Below are 20,534 nucleotides of genomic sequence, written 5' to 3'. Positions count from 1 at the left end.
ATCCTCAAATGTGGAAATAATCAACTTAAACGAGAGGACACCTGCGGTGTGAGAGAGGCGGAGGGATATCCCTCACACACCCCAACGTGAGGAGGAAAAGGAGCAGAGACTCGCCAAATGGACCCCAAGGTACTGTGACCCTCATCCCAGTCCATCAGGGGACCCAGAGAGGCACATTCAGGAGAGGCACCACTCTTTTTCCCCTGTAGCCAGACATTCATTAGAGTGCAGGATCGCTCATACAGCGCAGCTGATTAGGGAAAAAATAGTCCATGCAACAGCACGGATCTAAAGGCACAGCTACAGACAGTGTGCCACTAAATTAAGCCTGCGGGGCAACTTTATTTGCATAACGTATCCCCAACGGACCCCCTCTTCCCCACCAAAGGAGGCACACAAGTGGGAGAGCTTAAAATCAGGGGCGGAAGCACACATTACCTCAAGTGACAGCGGTAAAGTAGTTCCGGCCGCACATTAGCAGCGGCGTTCATTGCTCTGTGCAGGGCGGAGGGATCTTAATCCCGGCCACACACCTGCACTCCCATACAGCCTGCACATAGTAAAAAAGCAGCGAAGAAGTTTCGGCCGCTCAGCTTCATCAGCAGCCGACGTCCAGTGCAAGGCGGAGAGATCCGCAGCTCCAGTCATTCCCCTGCACTATTTACATCTCCCAAGCATCCCACCAGCAGCACTTTGAGCAGGGCAGAAGGATATGCACTCCCAGCCGCATGCCTGCACTACCTAACGCTGCCAACTAATCAACAGCAGCGTGGTAGTCTCGCCCGCATTGGAACCCTGGCAATCAGTGTGCAGTGAAGAGCAGAGGGACCTGCAGCCCTAGTCATACCCCTGCACTACCTTTTACTCCCAGGAGTCTCACCAGACTGCATTAGAACAGCTGTGGCTGAGCTGAGTGAATTTCTGAGCCACATAGGAGGTCCTTTTCTGACACCTAGTGTCCATTCACAGAACAACAGCTCCTTGATTCTCAGAATTGTTATTGCAACAAATATTTGACTATCTACTCTGCAAATACTTAAGCATTCTATTTGGTCACTTGAACCCCAACTCAAAACCTTAGTGCCCACCCCCTGTTGAAGCTACTAATCCCTTTAACAACAAAATCAAGCCTTATCAGCGTGACTATTATATCTGGACAGTTGAAATGACTAATTGATCTCCTCATCTCGTGGGCTGAGGGAGAACTTGACGTCAAATAATAAGCGACAATCTGAAGCCTTTCCCAATTGCCATGGGGAAATCAGGGGTTAAAACAGTACGTGGAACTTCAAAAACCTCTAAATCCATAACCCAAGCCGATGAGGATAAATTTCTGAAAAAACAATCTGGCCTCTCTGACACTATTACAACATCAAGACAAATAGACTTGCAAACAGAGGACGACTCTGACTCAGACCTTGAAAGCGACTCAGATCTAGGAGGGAATGCGAAAGATAGTCTGGTAACCCTCTCATTTATCAAAAGAATACTATCTAAGGCACTAGAACCTATAGGGAAGGAACTGGCGGAAATAAAACAAGACCTGGTGCAACAAGGACATAGGCTGGAAACAGTTGAAACCGCCCAAACATCATTGACACAACATACTACTTCCCTATTAGACTGCCTCAAGGAACATGAGACGCAGATCCAAAAAATCCATTCAACTCTGGAGGACCACGAGAATCGAGAAAGGAGGAACAACATCCGCATCAAAGGTCTTCCAGAATCAGTTGCTCTCGATGCGTTGCCTAAAGCTGCTATGGAGATTTTAAGCAAACTCTTACTGGATGGAGATCCTAAAAATATCGAACTTGTCAGGACACATAGAGCTCTCCGCCCAAAACCCAAACAGGGAGAGCCTCCACGGGATGTAATATGCCGTTTCCTCGACTATAGGATGAAAGACCTCACACTTCGGCGAGCACGAGAGGCACATGATATCACATATGAAGGTTCTCAAATCAGCCTATTTCAAGATCTCTCAGCATTGGCTCTGAAAAAGCAAAGAGCGTTGAAACCAGTTACCGAAGCATTGATACAGAAAGGATATCGTTTCCACTGGCTATTCCCTTTCGGAATCTTCGTTACCGCAGAAGATAAAAGAATTCAAGCCCAGACATCAGCAGACATCAGAGAACTATGTAAAACCTTAAATATCAACCTGGATTCTTATCCAGACCTGGAAACGTTCCACACAGCATCACAACTACAACCACTTCCAGCTCCAACCCCATGGCATCTTGCAGGGACCCCTAAATCACAAAGACTGAAAAGAAAATCAACAAAGACACCACCTTCAAAAGGAGACCCTGAGATAACCTGAACGCTGATCTGCCTACAGTGATGGTTATACATATATTGAGATTTAAACCAGTATTGGTTCAAAACGGCTAATCATTGATCCTAACCCTCTTCCCCCAATGTCCCCCCAACCCTCTTCCCATTTTTATCCTTCCCCCCCTACCCCATCTCTTCCCCCCCTCCCCCCCTTTCTTTTTTCCCATACCATACCCTACCCCAACCTTCAAATTCATCTTTTACCCAGGCTTCAGAAACATGTTATGAATCTCCCTCAAAGAAAGCCTACAAGTTTAGTCATGATAGCTGACTCTATGTTTACCAAAGTTAATTTTTTCATTAATATGTTGCATATTAACTATGCTTTGTTTCTTGTCTCTTCTATTTCTATGCTTTTTCTACTTTCTTACCCCTTCCCCTCCCCTTCCAATCACCACCTTAATAACAGCACCTTGCCACCAAGGAAACATCAGATGAAGACCTCTCAGCGACTCTTTGATTCTGCTGACCACAACACAAATGACAGCACAGGATAAGGTATTTACCATTGCTTCATTCAACGCAAACAGCCTAAACTCACCGTCCAATAGACGTCACACACTAGACTTCCTCAAGAGACAAAAAGCAGACATCCTTTTCATTCAGGAAACACACTTTAAGCCTGATAAACTGCCCAACTTCGAACGCAATCATTATGACACATGGTTCTACGCCACCACTCCACAAGTAGGATCTAGAGGGACATCAATTGCGATAGCAAAAGGAATCCCTTTCCAACCCCACGCTATCCTTACGGATCCTAATGGCAGATTCATAATGATCAAGGGCTTATTAGCGGGGAACTTGATTACCCTATGTAGCGCATATGCTCCTAATAAAAAACACTTAAAATGGCTACTATCGTTGCTCAGGAAAATAGAAGATTTCAGAGAAGGTTCCCTCATAGTAGGGGGGGGGATTTAAATATTGCCTTAGAACCTTTGATAGACACATCCACCAAAAAAGTACTATCTTTACAAGAGATCTAGTTAGGATTAAAACAAAACTCGGGTCAATGCAAATATTAGACATATGGAGGCAATTATATCCTACCGAACTTGACTTTACCTATTACTCCCATCCCCACAGATCCTACCACAGACTCGATTATATTTTCGTACCCAGGCAATTACTGCCAAATGTAATAAGCTCAACAATCCTCCCTAATGTTCACTCAGATCACTCCATAGTGTTACTTCAAACGAAGCTTCTCAGACCCCTGTCAATTAGTAGATCTTGGCAACTGAACAAATCCATTTTAAACTCCCCAGAAGTTGTTAGACGTGTTACAAAAAAGCTCAACCAATATTTTGAACAAAATGATACTGATGAGGTCTCGATCCCAACTCTTTGGGAAGCACATAAGTCGGTAATTAGAGGAGAACTGATCTCTATCTCCTCGTACCTCAACAAACAAAGACAACAAGAGCTAAGAGACTTATATGCCGAGATATTTGAACTAGAAACACAACACAAAAAACAGCAGGAACAACATACCCTAGATGAACTTACAAAAAAAAGACAACGATTGAAAGAAATTTTGAACTTAAATTCTGCTAAATGGTACACCTCTTGGCGAAACAAAATGTTCGTACATGGCGATAGAGCTTCTAAGTTAATGATAACCAAACTAAAACGACGCCAAACACGCACATATATCCATACCATCAAATCTTCAAATGGTCAGAGCACCTAAAACTATAAACAAATTGAATCTGAATTCCTAAATTATTATAAAACGCTTTACAACCTACGCCCAAAAGAGAACGACAATGACAAATCCAAAAGATTACTAGCTATTAAAACCTTTCTGACACGTCTAAATCTCCCCCAGTTGACAACCTCTCAGCAACATTCCCTAATCAAACCATTCCAACTAAATGAACTCCGGTCCGCCCTGTCGGGGAGCCCTTCTGGGAAAGCCCCCGGTCCCGACGGTTTACCCATAATATACTATAAGTCCTTTCCCCAAGTATTACTCCCACGCCTATTAAACATGTGTAACTCAGTATTGAACGGCGAACAATTCCTTACGCAGGCCTTGGAAGCCAAGATTTCACTAATTTACAAGGAAGGCAAGGACCCAGAGCAATGCAGTAGCTATAGTTCAATCTCGTTATTAAACGTGGACCTGAAGCTATTTGCAAGCATGATAGCACGCAGAATAGCAGGATTTTTGCCTTCATTGATTTATTTAAACCAAACAGGCTTTGTCAAGGGAAGAGAAGGGAAAGATAATGCTTATAAAATATTGCACCTTATGCACTATGTTAGAGAAAGAAAACTACCTTTAGTTCTCCTAGGGACTGATGCGGAGAAGGCCTTCAACAGGGTGGACTGGACTTACCTGAGAGAGACCTTGACCTGCTTTGGATTCCCTCACCAACTAACTTCTTCAATAATGAGTATGTATCGAGAACCCAAGGCACGCATTAGAATAAATGGCTCCCTGACAGACACGTTTACTATCTCAAATGGCACTCGCCAGGGTTGCCCCCTGTCGCCGATACTCTTCATGTTAGCGATGGAACCCCTACTAAGTGCTATTCAGCAGAGCCCTGAAATTGAAGGCATTAAGATAGGAAAAACACAGTACAAAACGGCGGCCTTTGCGGACGACCTTCCTGTTCTGATGACTAGACCACTCAAAAGCTTCCCAACTTTACTGGAGAAATATAGTACCCTAGCAAACTTTAAAGTTAATCTTTCTAAATCAGAAGCTCTAGATCTCAACATACCTACTCACACCATTGCTAAATTGAAAAAATTATACCCCTTCACCTGGCACAAACAATACATCACGTACCTTGGAATTAGGATACCCAGAAACCACAAAGGCCTATTTAAACTTAATTATGACCCGCTAATTGACAAAGCTAAGACTACCATGCAATCCTGGAGAGACCAATTCCTATCATGGTCAGGGAGAAAAAATATACTAAAAAGTTTAATACTTCCCAAGTTTGTATACCTGTTTCAAATGCTACCTATACACATCCCAGACTCTTACCTAGCTGGGGTGAACTCATTGTTCCTCAAGTATATTTGGAAAAATATCAAACCACGAATAACTTACCGCACGCTAGTATTGGCTAAATCTAACAGCGGAATGGGCGCACCAGATGCCAGGAAATACTACCACACTGCAATATTGGCGCGCTCAGTGGACCTAATACGCGGCACACAAAGTAAACAGTGGCTTACGATAGAGAATGAGCTCTCACCTCAGCCTATCAGATCGCTTCTGATGACTTATGTTAAGAAGCGACCTCCCCCCTCACAATCCAACCCACTCACACATGCACTCATCAGGATCTGGACGAAGGTACATAACATACTAATACCCCCTTCATCACCACTACTCAAACTTTCAGACGTCCTAACCCACACAATCAAAACTGACAATAAAGTACATAGCAGCCAGAAAGGCCCAAACACACCCATAGACCAGCTATTTGGGGAGGGAGTGCTTCTGCCCCTCTCTGAAATTAAAAAACTAACGGGCCTACCGAATTTTAATTTTATACAGTACAACGCCCTCAAAGAATCTCTGAGAATAATGCAATACAACTCCGACACCACCCGAAATCTCACAACCTTCGAAACCCAATGCGCCAGAGTATCCAAACCACCGAAAACGCTATCCACCCTATACCAAACTCTCCTGACTGAAGACCATTGCTTAAAAAGAGCATATATAACAAGCTGGGAAAAAAACTTGGGATATACTTTTAATAAATACCAGGTCCAACATATCTACAAAAATTCACATGGCCCCACGTGCTGCGTGAAAACGCAGGAAAATTCCTTTAAAATAGTATCCAGGTGGTACACTTCACAAACCCAAATCCGAATCTGGAAACCTGACACCTCTACCTCATGTTGGAGATGCAAAAAAGGAACAGGTGACTATTTTCACTTATGGTGGTCTTGCCCCATCCTACAACAATTTTGGTCTCTTGTGGAGACGACTATCCTGGATATCGTAGGTAAAAAATTGAAGCTAACACCAGAGTCTGTTCTTTTAAACCTACCGATTTGCCCCAATCTACCTCGCCGCTCCTCTTCCTTAGCCTACAACATCATAGCGGCTGCTAAGCTACTGGTGCCGACACTCTGGAAATCAACAAAAATACCCACACTCTCACAACTATTATCCTTTACATAGCTCCGCATGGCGGCATGTTCAGGCACAGACAGGTTGAAAAGTCGGCCCTTAGGAAACTTAGAGCCTGGAATCAAGTCAATAGCACAATCACAGTCCCTATGCGGTGGAAGGGAACTGGACTTGGGCTCATCGAAAACATCCTGGAAATATGACAGAAACTCAGGAATTTCAGAAGAGGGGGAGGAGGAAATTGACAGCAGAGGGACGTCATAATGAACCCCCTGACAACCCCAACTAGTCACAGACATAGATTTCCAATCCAACACCGGATTAAGTGCCTGTAACCATGGAAACCCCAGCACAATAGCATCATGCAAATTATGCATCACCAGGAAACGACAATCTTCCTGATGGGCTGGCGCCATGCACATGGTTAACTGTGTCCAAAACTGAGGTTTATTTTTAGCCAATGGTGTAGCATCAATACCCCTCAAAGGGATAGGACTCCGCAAAGGCTGTAAGGGAAAACCACAACGTCTGGCAAATTCTAAGTCCATCAAATTTAAAGCGGCACCTGAATCCACAAATGCCATGACAGAAGATGACGATAATGAGCAGATCAGGGTCACAGATAGCAGAAATTTAGGTTGTACAGTACTGATGGTAACGGAATTAGCGATTCTCTTGGCACGCTTAGGGCAATCAGAAATAACATGAGCAGAATCGCCGCAGTAAAAGCACAACCTATTCTGACATCTGAATCCTTGGCGTTCAGCTCTAGACACAATCCTATCACACTGCATTGGCTCAGGACTCCGCTCGGAAGACAATGCCATAGTGTGCACAACTCTGCGCTCACGCAAGCGCCGATCAATTTGAATGGCCAGAGACATAGAATCACTCAGACCTGCAGGCGTGGGGAAGCCCACCATAACATCTTTAACAGATTCAGAAAGACCCTTTCTGAAAATTGCCGCCAAAGCATCCTCATTCCACTTAGTAAGCACAGACCATTTTCTAAATTTCTGGCAATATGATTCTGCCGCTTCTTGACCCTGACACAGGGCCAAAAAGGTTTTCTCAGCATGATCCACAGAATTAGGTTCATCATACAATAACCCAAGTGCCTGAAAAAAGGTGTCTACATTAAGCAAGGCTGGATTTCCAGATTCCAGGTAAAATGCCCAATCCTGCGGGTCTCCACGCAACAGATATATGACAATTTTTACCTGCTGGATGGGATCACCAGAGGAACGGGGCTTCAGAGCAAAAAATAGTTTACAGTTATTTTTAAAGCTCAAAAATTTGGACCTGTCCCCAAAAAACAGATCGGGGGTTGGAATTCTAGGCTCTAAAACAGGAGTCTGCACGATATAATCAGAAATACCCTGTACTCTAGCAGCAAGTTGATCCACCCGAGAAGCAAGTCCCTGAACATTCATGTCAGTGCCTAACTTTTGAGCCACCCAGAGGTGAAGAGGGAAAAAAAAACACAACAGAGTACAGAAAAAAAATGGCTCAGCACTTTCTTTCCCTTCTTTTGAGATGTGGTTAACTCATTGTTGTCCAGTTGTACTGTTATGATCTGGTGGCCTAGGAGCAGCATGGACGAGCTCTGGAGTAGGTGGCCTCTATACTGACCGCAGACCCTGAACTTAACACCGCAACTATAAGTAGCCGTGGGATGTTCCTGTCACTCCCTCGACACCTCGTCACAGCCGGAGGACTAATTACCCCTAAAGAAAGAAACAAGAAAACTATCTTGCCTCAGAGAAAATCCCCAAAGGAAAGACAGCCCCCCACAAATATTGACTGTGAGAGGAGAGGGAAATTACAAACGCAGACTGAAAACAGAATTTAGCAAAGGAGGCCACACTACCTAGAAAGAAAAGACAGGACAGAGTACTGTGCGGTCAGTATTAAATACTACAAAAATCCACCACAGAGAATACAAAAATCTCCACACCTAACTAAAGGCATGGAGGGTAACTCTGTGACTCCAGAGCTTCCAGCTTGGCTGAATAAATCCTTACACAGACAAAGCTGGACAAGAAAAAACATAGAAATTCACTGAACTATAAAGTCCACCGCATGTGGACTGCAAAAACAAAGCCAGGACTTATCTTTGATGATTTGGACAATCCAGCAGGAGAAACCAAGCAGAGATGTGTATCCTCCAGAAAAACAATGGACTACTGGCACTCACTAAAGGGTGAAGCCAGACTAAATAGCCCCGTCCAAAGTGGAAGCACCTGATGACTGCTGTGAAGGACAAACAGCAGCACTACCACTTATAACCACCGGAGGGAGCCCAAGAGCAGAACCCACAACAGAATTCACAACAAAAATGGCTCAGTCTTTAAGGAATTAAGGATATAAAGCTAGAAAGTTTAATAATTGCAATTATTTCACATTTTTTGCCAAAATTCCGATGTTTTCACAAACAAGCGCAAAGCATATTGACCTAAATTTGCAACTAACATAAAGTACAATATGTCATGAAAAACAAACTCAGCATCACTGGGATACTGTGAAGTGTTCCAGAGTTATTACTACATGAAATAACATGGGTTAGATTTCAAAAATTTGGCCTAGTCATTAAGGTTAAAATTGTTTCAGTTGCTTAGGCGTTAAGATTGATTACTTTAGTCAGCAGAAAGTGGATTCACTGGATCTAAACATTACATCAGTGGAGCTATTTGAAACAAAGATTCAAAATCAAAGTGGAGCAGAAATATCACCAACAGTTTGGCAGTTGAGACCTTACAGCATAGCTTATTTAGTATAGAACCAAAATAGTCATGTATCATGTTGCTTTTGAACAAATAATGCATTGAAATTGAGAAAATACATGCCATGTATTGATCAAGCATTTTGTGCTCATTATAATATTGGACTTACCCTTTAAACACAGGAAATGAGGCAGGTGCACAGCTGACACAGCGTTGGGATCACCACTTGTCTTTATGTTAAACAGCGAACCCAAAATCTCAAATGTGCTCTCTGGGATTTGTTTTAGGTGATCAACCCAAGATTCAGGTTTATATTCAATAATAACTGGACCTTTCACCAGGAATTTAATTCCAGTTTTCCGACAGTGGTAGAGACCGGGAGAGTTCAGCTCTAATCTGAAAGAACAAGAGAAGATTGAGTGATTCGTAAATTATAAAATCTACAGTGGAGAAACTGAGCTAAGATGACTAAAAGTGTGTGAAATATTAGAAATATCGAATTAGAAAGTTATAAATTAAAACAACTAAAGTCAAAATTATACATTTTAGAGATTTTGTATTTAGATATAATCCCAATGTCAAACAAAAGATAAAAACATTTTACCTACAAAAAATAAGTGTTTGATACACTGCCAATTTTGCAAGTTTTCCCATCTACAAAGAATTGAAAGGTCTGTAATTTTTATTGTAGGATACATTTCACCTATGAGAGACAGAATCTAAAAAAAAATCCAGAATATCACATTGTATGATTTTTACATAACTAATTTGCATTTTATTGCATGAAATAAGTATTTGATACAATAGAAACCCAAACTTAATATTTGTTACAGAAACCTTTGCTTCCAAATGCAGCGGTCAGACATTTCCTGTAGTTCTTGAACAGGTTTTCACACATTACAGAAGGGATTTTTGGCCATTCTCCATACAGATCTTCTACAGGTAATTCAGGCTTTGTGGCTGTCACTGGGCAACATTGAGTTTCAGCTACCTCCAAAGATTTTCAATAAAGTTCAGGTCTGCAGACTGGCTAGGCCACTCCAGGACCTTATAATGCTTTTAAAGGGAACCTGTCACCTGAATTTGGCGGGACCAGTTTTGGGTCATTTGGGCGGGGTTTTCAGGTGTTTGATTCACCCTTTCCTTACCCACTGGCTGCATGCTGGCCACAATATTGGATTGAAGTTTATTCTCTGTCCTCCGGAGTACACGCCTGCGCAAGGCAAAATTGCCTTGCGCTGGCGTGTACTCCGGAGGACAGACAATGAACTTCAATCCAATATTGCGGCCAGCATGCAGCCAGCGGGTAAGGAAATGGTAAATCAAACACCCGAAAACCCCGCCTATATGACCCAAAACCGGTCCCGCCAAATTCAGGTGACAGGTTCCCTTTAAGGAGCCACTTCTTAGTTGTCTTGACTGTGTGTTTTGGGTCAATGTCATGCTGGAAGGGAAGCTCTTACTGAGGGAAGAAGGTTGTTGGCCAAAATCTTGATACATGACCCCATCCATCCTCCCTTCATGTAATTGTCCTGTCAACTTTGCAGGAAAACATCTCCAAAGTATGATGTTTCCCCCACCATGCTTCACGGTTGGGACAGTGTTCTTGGGAATGTCCTTCTTCTTCCTCCAAACATGACGAGTGGAGTTGATACCAAAAAGCTCTATTTTGGTCTCATCTTACCACATAACAATCTCACATGCCTATTCTGAATCATCCACATGGTCATTGGCAAACTTCAAACAGGCCTAGACAAGTGCTGGCATGAGTAGGGGGAACTTTTGTGCCCTGCATGATATTAATCCAAGACGGCGTAGTGTTTTACTAACAGTAATGTTTGTGACTGTGATCCCAGATCTCTTCAGGTCATTGACCAGGGCTTACAGTGTAGTTCTGGGCTGATTCCTGACCTTTCTCAAAATCATCCATACCCAATGATTTGATATCTGGCATGGAGCCCCAGACCGAGGAAGATTGACAGTCATATTGTATTTCTTCCATTTTCTAATAATTGTGCCAGCAGTTTTTGCCTTTCCTCCAAGCTGTCAGAATTGTGCAGGTCTACAAGTTTGTTCCTGATGTCTTTAGGCTGCTCTTTGGCCTGAGCCATGGTGGATAGGATGGAGTGTGATTGATTGAGTGTGTGGACAGGTGTATTTTCTAAAGGTAATGAGTTCAAACAGGTGCAATTAATATAGGTAATGACTGCAAACAGTGGCGTAACTACAAAGTTATGGGCCCCAGTGCAAACTTCCAAATGCCCCCCCCCCCACCTTCCCCCGCCCCGCCCCCCCTACCTTCCCCTAGATACGCCTCGGACTGTTGCAGGAATCTCCTGCACTGCAACATGGTGTTGGGTGCCAGCACAGCCCGCACAGTGGTATATCCAGCACAGCCCGCACAGTGGTATATCCAGCACAGCCCGCACAGTGGTATATCCAGCACAGCCCTCACAGTGGTATATAGAGCACAGCCCGCACAGTGGTATATACAGCACAGCCCGCACAGTGGAATATACAGCAGAGCCCGCACAGTGGTATATACAGCAGAGCCCGCACAGTGGTATATACAGCACAGCCCGCACAGTGGTATATAGAGCACAGCCCGCACAGTGGTATATAGAGCACAGCCCGCACAGTGGTATATACAGCAGAGCCCGCACAGTGGTATATACAGCAGAGCCCGCACAGTGGTATATACAGCAGAGCCCGCACAGGGATATATAGAGCACAGCCCGCACAGTGGTATATAGAGCACAGCCCGCACAGTGGTATATAGAGCACAGCCCGCACAGTGGTATATAGAGCACAGCCCGCACAGTGGTATATAGAGCACAGCCCGCACAGTGGTATATCCAGCAAAGCCCGCACAGTGGTATATCCAGCACCGCCCGCACAGTGGTATATAGAGCACAGCCCGCACAGTGGTATATACAACACAGCCCGCACAGTGGTATATAGAGCACAGCCCGCACAGTGGTATATAGAGCACAGCCCGCACAGTGGTATATACAACACAGCCCGCACAGTGGTATATAGAGCACAGCCCGCACAATGGTATATAGAGCACAGCCCGCACAGTGGTATATCCAGCACAGCCCGCACAGTGGTATATAGAGCACAGCCCGCACAGTGGTATATAGAGCACAGCCCGCACAGTGGTATATCCAGCACAGCCCGCACAGTGGTATATCCAGCACCGCCCGCACAGTGGTATATAGAGCACAGCCCGCACAGTGGTATATACAACACAGCCCGCACAGTGGTATATCCAGCACAGCCCGCACAGTGGTATATAGAGCACAGCCCGCACAGTGGTATATCCAGCACAGCCCGCACAGTGGTATATAGAGCACAGCCCACACAGTGGTATATAGAGCACAGCCCGCACAGTGGTAAATACAACACAGCCCGCACAGTGGTATATAGAGCACAGCCCGCACAGTGGTATATAGAGCACAGCCCGCACAGTGGTATATCCAGCACAGCCCGCACAGTGGTATATAGAGCACAGCCCGCACAGTGGTATATAGAGCACAGCCCGCACAGTGGTATATCCAGCACAGCCCGCACAGTGGTATATCCAGCACCGCCCGCACAGTGGTATATAGAGCACAGCCCGCACAGTGGTATATACAACACAGCCCGCACAGTGGTATATCCAGCACAGCCCGCACAGTGGTATATAGAGCACAGCCCGCACAGTGGTATATCCAGCACAGCCCGCACAGTGGTATATAGAGCACAGCCCGCACAGTGGTATATAGAGCACAGCCCGCACAGTGGTATATAGAGCACAGCCCGCACAGTGGTATATCCAGCACAGCCTGCACAGTGGTATATCCAGCACAGCCCGCACAGTGGTATATAGAGCACAGCCCGCACAGTGGTATATCCAGCACAGCCCGCACAGTGGTATATAGAGCACAGCCCGCACAGTGGTATATAGAGCACAGCCTGCACAGTGGTATATACAGCACAGCCCGCACAGGGATATATACAGCAGAGCCCGCACAGGGGTATATACAGCACAGCCCACATCTCATCTCATCCCCCCCCCCCCGATAATGGCCCCACAGTCCGGTTAAAAAGAAAAAAAAACTCTCCTCACCTTTCCTTTTGCCCGCGCTGCTCCCGGCGGCTGCAGTCTGCCCAGGACACTGCAGGTGCGCGATGATATGACGTCATCGCGCACCCGCAGTGTACTGTCAGAGGCAGAGCGGGGAATGATGGGAGAGGAAGCGTCAGGTGACGCTCTCTCCTCCATCATTGCATTGAACTATACCGGTGTCATAGACGCCGGTATAGTTAAATGCGGCGGCGGCGGCGCCGTCGGCACTGGGGGGGTTCCGGGGGAGGAACAGTGCAGCGGCCCACTACTGGCATCGGCTCTTCTGGCATTTGCCAGAAGTGCCCGATGGCCAGCCCGGCCCTGCTCAGACCTGCCGGCCCGGGGCCCCTGACCTGCGGGGCCCGGTCGCAATGGCGACCGCTGCGACCGCGGTAGTTACGCCCCTGACTGCAAAGTAGGAGGGCTTCTTAAATAAAAACTAACATGTCTGTTAGAGACAGAATTCTTGCTAGTTGGTAGGTGATCAAATAATTATTTCATGCAATAAAATGCAAATTAATTATGTAAAAATCTATTCTATCGTCTGTTCTAGGACCCTTACTTTTCTCAATCTATACACTTGGCTTGGGACAACTCAAAGTCCCATGGATTCCAGTACCACCTATATGCTGATGACGCTTAGGTGTACCTCTCTGGCCCAGACTTCACCTCTCTGCTGTCCAGAATTCCAGAGTGTCTATCAGCCATATCCTCATTCTTCTCCTCTTGCTTCCTCAAACTCAATGTGGATAAATCTGAACTCATCATCTTTCCTTCATCTCACAGATCCTTCTTACCTGATATATCTATCACCATTAATTACATCATGCTTTCCTCCATACCGGAAGTCCGCTGCCTCGGAGTAACTTTGACTCTGCCATGCCCTTCAAACCACACATCCAAGCTCTTTCCACCTCCTGTCACCTCCAGCTCAAAAATATCTCCAGAATCTGTCCTTTTCTCAACCCTCAATCTACTAAAATGCTTGTGCATGCCCTCATCATCTCCTGCCTCGGCTACTGCAACATCCCTTTCGGTGGCCTTCATACTAACACTCTCACACTTCTCCAGTCCATCCTTAACTCTGCTGCCCAACTAAATCATCTCTCTCCTCACTACTCCAACACTTCTCCCCTCCGCAAATCTCTTCACTGGCTCTCATTCTCTTAGTGTATCCAGTTCAATTTACTAATAATATAAACATAAGGATGAATGACATTGGGGAGATCAAAATATCCAACACACGGAGATACCATCAAGTGTTTCTCAACGCAGTGATCCAGAACACTACCCCCATGCCCCCATCGCTAAAGGAAAATATGCAAATGCATGTAGAAAAGCCTCGGAGAAACTATCACGTGTTTCTCGACGCAAGCAATAAATAGCCAGGTCTTTCACCGGGAAGGAACAACCACAGAAAGGGCAGCATCCAAGAAAGGAAAACCACCTACGCCAAAACATGGTATCCATCCACAGACAGCTGTTTCAGGGTATTTGTTCCTCATCAGTGTGGAGTAGGAAACTGGCTATTAGGAGCAGTGCCTAGTGAAAAGACTATAAACGTAAGGATGAATGACCTCGGGGAGATCAAAACATACAACACCACTAAAATTCATCAAAAGAAAATTCTGCAAACTCTGTGACAGACAATGATATATTTTCTCAATGTTTCAGCATATTAGCCTTTTTCAAGAGACATCTGTCTATTTGTAAATGTGTTGAGCAGAGAATAAGGATCCCACTTTAATTTAAATATGCAAATTGCCTCTTCTGAGAAAAAGAGGACTTAACTCTATAGCACCACCTGTTGGAAGTAGCGATCCTACAAGTCACAATCAACCCTTTAACGAGTCGTGCAATATGACTTAGGATAAAAGCCAAATCAGTATCTCAATTCGCAGACACGGTGTTTCGGGCTGTTGGCCCTCGTCAGTGTGAAGCATGAGAACTGATTTGGCTAGGTGAGAGGCTCTGGACTGGGGTCTAAGGGGTAACGTTTCTCCTTATGGAGAGTGACATACCAGCTGGCTTGTCAAGGTAAGGAGGCTTATTCACCATGCAATGCTCCTCTGGGAATTTAAATATGCAAATTGCCTCTTCTGAGAAAAAGAGGACTTAACTCTATAGTGCCAACTGTTGGAAGTAGCGATCCTACAAGTCACAATCAACCCTTTAACGAGTCGTGCAATATGACTTAGGATAAAAGCCAAATCAGTATCTCAATTCGCAGACACGGTGTTTCGGGCTGTTGGCCCTAATTTGCTGTCACTAGGAGGCTGACACTAAGTTGAGACAAAAAAGGTTAGCTCCTCCCCTGCAGTATACACCCTCATGCTGGCTTCCAGACACCCAGTTCAGTGCAATAGCAGTAGGAGATTAATATCAATATAATACATAACATTACAGTATAACATGTCAGAAAAAGGCAAGAACCAAAAAGGTAACACTGGAGCATGCCGCATACGTGTCCGGTGAAGAGGTCCGGGAAGGAGCTTGTGACCGCTGATGGAAAAGCCTCTTGAAGCTCATCAAGAGAATGCCAAAAGTGTGCAAAGCAGTTATCAAAGCAAAAGGTGGCTACTTTGAAGAACCTAGAATATAAGACATAATTTCAGCTGTTTCACACTTTTTTGTTAAGTATACAATTCCACATGTGTTAATTCATAGTTTTGATGCCTTCACTGTGAATGTACAATTTTCATACTCATGAAAATACAGAAAAATCTTTAAATGAGAAGGTGTGTCCAAACTTTTGGTCTGTACTGTATCTCTGACCTAATCTCCCGATATCTTCCCTCATGTAATCTCCGGTCCTCCCAAGACCTCCTTCTCTTCTCCACACTTATTCGCTCCTTACCCATTTGCCTCCAAGACTTCTCTCAAATATCCCCCATCCTCTGGAATACTTTGCCCCAACACATCCGACTATCAACCACATTTGAATCCTTCAGATGGAACCTGAAAACCCACCTTTTCAAGAAAGCTTACAGCCTGCAATAACCGCGCTGCCTCCTCACCACCTCTGGAGCTACCCCCTCACCAACACTGGAGCTGATGCAACCCCCAACCCATTGTCTCCTTCCCCTCCATCCTGTAGAATGTAAGCCCGCAAGGGCAGGGTCCTCACCCTCTGTATCAGTCTGTCATTGTTAGTTTGCTTACTGTAAGTGATGTCTGTAATTTGGATGCAACCCCTTCTCATGTACAGCACCATGGAATCAATGGTGCTATGTAAATAAATAATAACAATAATAATAATAATAATAAGAAGAAGAATCACGCAATGTGATTTTGTTTTTATTTTTTAGATTCTGTCTCTCACAGTTGAAGTGTACCTATGATAACATTTACAGACCTCTCCATTCTTTGTAGGTGGAAAAATTTGCAAAATCATCAGCGTATCAAATATTTATTTTCCCTACTATGTATACAGTTGTACTCAAAAGTTTACATACCCTGGCAGAATTTTTGCTTTCTTGGCCTTTTTTCAGAGAATTTGAATAATAATACCAAAACTTTTTCTCCACTCATGGTTAGTGGTTGGGTGAAGCCACTAACCTTTTCCAGTAGATCCGTTGACAATTCTTTTGCTTTCCCCATGTCTCACAATCCAGAAATGTCAGTGGCTGGATGAAAGATGCAAGAGTCTGTCTGAATCCCAGAAACTCACTCAGCTTTTATATACACACTGATTACAAGCAAACAGGTCCCAGGTGAGGATGTTACCTTTAGTAGCCATTCAAACCTATTTGTGTCACCTTCTGTGCATGTTATCAGGCCAAAATCACCAGGATATGTGAACTTTTGATCAGGGTCATTTGGATGGTTTGGGTTGTCATTATGATTTTAAAAAAAGAAAACACAGTAGATGACAATAAATGGCTTCACCCAACCACTAACCATGAGTGGAGAAAAAGTTTTGATGTTATCATTCATATTCTCTGAAAAAAGGACAAGAAAGCAAAAATTCTGTCAGGGTATGTAAACTTTTGAGCACAACTGTAATAGCTGTACTTAATCTCTCAGTACTGAGACATTTTCTATTTCTGCTCTTTTGTTGTTTCCTCCCCTTCTTTCAGGAGCCATAACATTTTTTGTCCTTCAATATAGACATATCAGGGCTTGATTTTTATTTCAGAAATTTTAATTTTATACCATTGACCTTAATGTTTAATGTGCAAAAAAAGAGAAAAAATATATCTGTGTGGGAAAATGGTAAATAAATTGCAACTCTTTAATTTGTTTTTTTCTTTTGCAGCACGTTCATTGGACAGGAAAAATGACCTAGAAGTATTAAAGTATTACACCTCAGATCAATACAAGAACAGTTTTTCCAAATTTGTAACAAAAATGAAAGGAAAAAATGTACATATATATATATATATATATATATATATATATATATACAGTATATATACATACATATACACACAGCTCTGGCAAAAGTTAAGAGACCACTGAAAAAATTTCTCTTTATAGGTATGTTTGTGAGTAAAATGTATATTGCTGTTTTATTCTATAAACTACTGACGACATGTCTCCTAAGTTCCAAGCAATACATTTTGTATTTATTTTCTGAAAATGAAAAATAGTCAAAATAACAAAAAAATGCATTGCTTGCAGACCTCTAATAATGCAAAGAAAACATGTTCATGGTCATTTAGAAACCACAATACTAATGTTTTACCTTAGGAAGAGTTCAGAAATCAATATTTTGTGGAATAACCATGATTTTTAATCCCAGCTTTCATGCGTCTTGGCATGGCTTTCCACCAGTCTTTCACACTGCTACTGGTACAAAAATGTAAGCCGTTCTTCTCTCTTTGATGGCTTGTGACTATCCATCATCCTCTTGATTACATTCCAGACGTTTTTAATGGGGTTCAGGTCTGGAGATTGGGCCGCCATGACAGGGATTTGATATGGTGGTCCTTCATCCACACCTTGATTGACCTAGCTGTGTGCGGCATGGCGCATTGTCCTGCTGGAAAAACAGTCCTCATAGTTGGGGAACATTGCCTGATCAGAAGGAATCAACTGTTTTTTTCAGGATAACTTTACATGCGGCTTGATTCATATGTCCTTCACATAGAACAACCTGCCCAATTCCAGACTTGATCCCCACCAAATTTCACAGTGGGTGGAGGACACTGTGGCTTGTACACCTCTCCAGGTCTCCTTCTGACCATTAGGTGACCAGGTGTTGATCTGGGGATGCTTCAGCAAGGCTGGAATTGAGCAGGTTGTTCTTTGAAAAGGACGTATGAATCAAGCCGCATACAAGATTATCCTGGAAAAACAGTTGATTCCTTCTGCTCAGGAATGTTCCCCAACTCTGATGACTGTTTGTTACAGCAGGACAATGTGCTATAACACACAGCTAGGTCAATCAAGTTGTGGATGAAGGACCACCACATAAAATCCCTGTCATGGCCAGCCCAATCTCCAGACCTGAACCCCATTGAAAACCTTTGGAATGTAATCAAGAGGAAGATGGATAATCACAAACAAAGAACTGGTAAAATTTTTGTACCAGGAGTGGCATAAGGTCACCCAAAAGCAATGTGAAAGACTGGTGGAAAGCATGCCAAGATGGTTATTCCACAAAATATTGATTTCTGAACTCTTCCTGAGTTAAAATATTAATATTGTTGTTTCCAAATGATTATGAACTTGTTTTCTTTGCATTATTTGAGGTATGAATGTGCTGTTTTTTTTAATTTTGACCATTTTTCTTAGTGAGAAAAGAAATACAAACTGTATTGCTTGGAAATTCGGAGACATGTTGTCAGAACTTTATAGAATAAAAGAACAATTTACATTTTACTCAAAAACATACCTATAATAAGAAAAATCAGAAACTGAAAATTTTGCAGTGGTCTCTTAATTTTTGCCAGAGCTGTGTATATATATGTTACTGTAAAAGTCAGAAGGACGGTAAAACCTAGGTTTAACGGGTCAATTTGGACATTCACCGAGGCCGTCGGTAAAAGATCAAAATGAAAAGTAAAATTGGACTTTTACCGGTGAAGTCTTGGTAAATGTTAACATTTCTCAACAGCGTTGGTAAAAGTCAGATGTATTCCATATAAACGAACGATTTTGGACTTTTACCTGGGCGATTTGGTAAATCTTTACATTTACCAGCATGTGTTGGTAAAAGTAAATTTTTATTACACCTTTCTCAGCTACATTTACCAAGAAGCCGTGGTAAATGTGCACATTTACCAACTGCGCTTGGTTAAAGTCAGATGTTCCATCTTCACACCAGATATTTCTGACTTTTACCAACGCTGTTGAGAAATGTTAACATTTACCAAGACTTCACCGGTAAAAGTCCAATTTTACTTTTCATTTTGAGCTTTTACCGACGGCCTCGGTGAATGTCCAGATTGACCGGTAAATCCTAGGTTTTACCGTCCTTCTGACTTTTACAGTAACATATATATATCATAAAAAAAATCTGAACTTTTCAAAATGTTTCTAAAATTTGTAATTATTTATTTTTCTGTTAGTAAAACTTTCTGAAACCCTGCTTCTTGCATAATAGTCTAACATTTTTTACTGATATTATGCTGGCATGCATATAATGTTTAGATTGTTTTTACAGCATTTTTCGTGGCCACTGCAGACAATCCTATGTTCTAATTCCATTTTTATTTACACTTTTTGGCGTCTTTATAAAATATTTTTAAATTCTAAAAGTTCTGACTGAATATTTGTTTAATTTTACTTTATTTTTTAAGTTCCCATTGAAATTGTGATCACCTGATTTCTGAATCTATGTACTGCAATACACAGTATTTCCTATGAAGTCCAGCAGCAGACCAGGCCTTATTAGAGGACCAGCATATCAACCTTGGCCAGTGGCATCACATGTCGTGGTCGTGTTGTGAGGGGGGTATGAAGGGTGACAGTGCATGCACGCATGGGCAACCTAACAATTTAAATGTCACTGTCAATGAATGTAAGCGGAATTGAAAAGGTTGAACAGCATCAATCAGAATTAGCTCTGTTACGGACATATGCCAGCTGTGAAACACAGTCGTCATCTGCTTGGTATGATGCAGGCTCGGTTCTTGAGACCGATCCATATAACTGCTGCCACCACATGATGTGGTCCGGAAAAGTGTATAGGCATCCTTTACTCTGCATATGTGTGGAATCAGGAGATGTAATGACACAGTAAGTTGTTTTGAAATTTGTTTGAACTAGTCATTGGGCAAAACACAAACCACAATTT

General features: G+C 43.2%; 1 protein-coding gene across 1 annotated transcript in view; it reads right to left on the bottom strand.

The window, feature by feature from the left end:
* LOC143774712 (uncharacterized) overlaps positions 1-20,534 on the bottom strand; it is a 689,954-nt gene that overhangs the window by 185,996 nt on the left and 483,424 nt on the right. Inside the window, exon 10 of the mRNA XM_077262476.1 lies at positions 9,350-9,576. Coding sequence (XP_077118591.1) covers positions 9,350-9,576 — 227 coding nt within the window. The remainder of the gene's footprint in view (positions 1-9,349; positions 9,577-20,534) is intronic.

This window comes from Ranitomeya variabilis, chromosome 5 (genome assembly GCF_051348905.1).
Source record: "Ranitomeya variabilis isolate aRanVar5 chromosome 5, aRanVar5.hap1, whole genome shotgun sequence".
Taxonomy (NCBI): Eukaryota; Metazoa; Chordata; class Amphibia; order Anura; family Dendrobatidae; genus Ranitomeya; species Ranitomeya variabilis.
The sequence above is the reverse complement of the archived record's forward strand: the minus strand, read 5'-3'. Positions and strand labels throughout refer to the sequence as shown.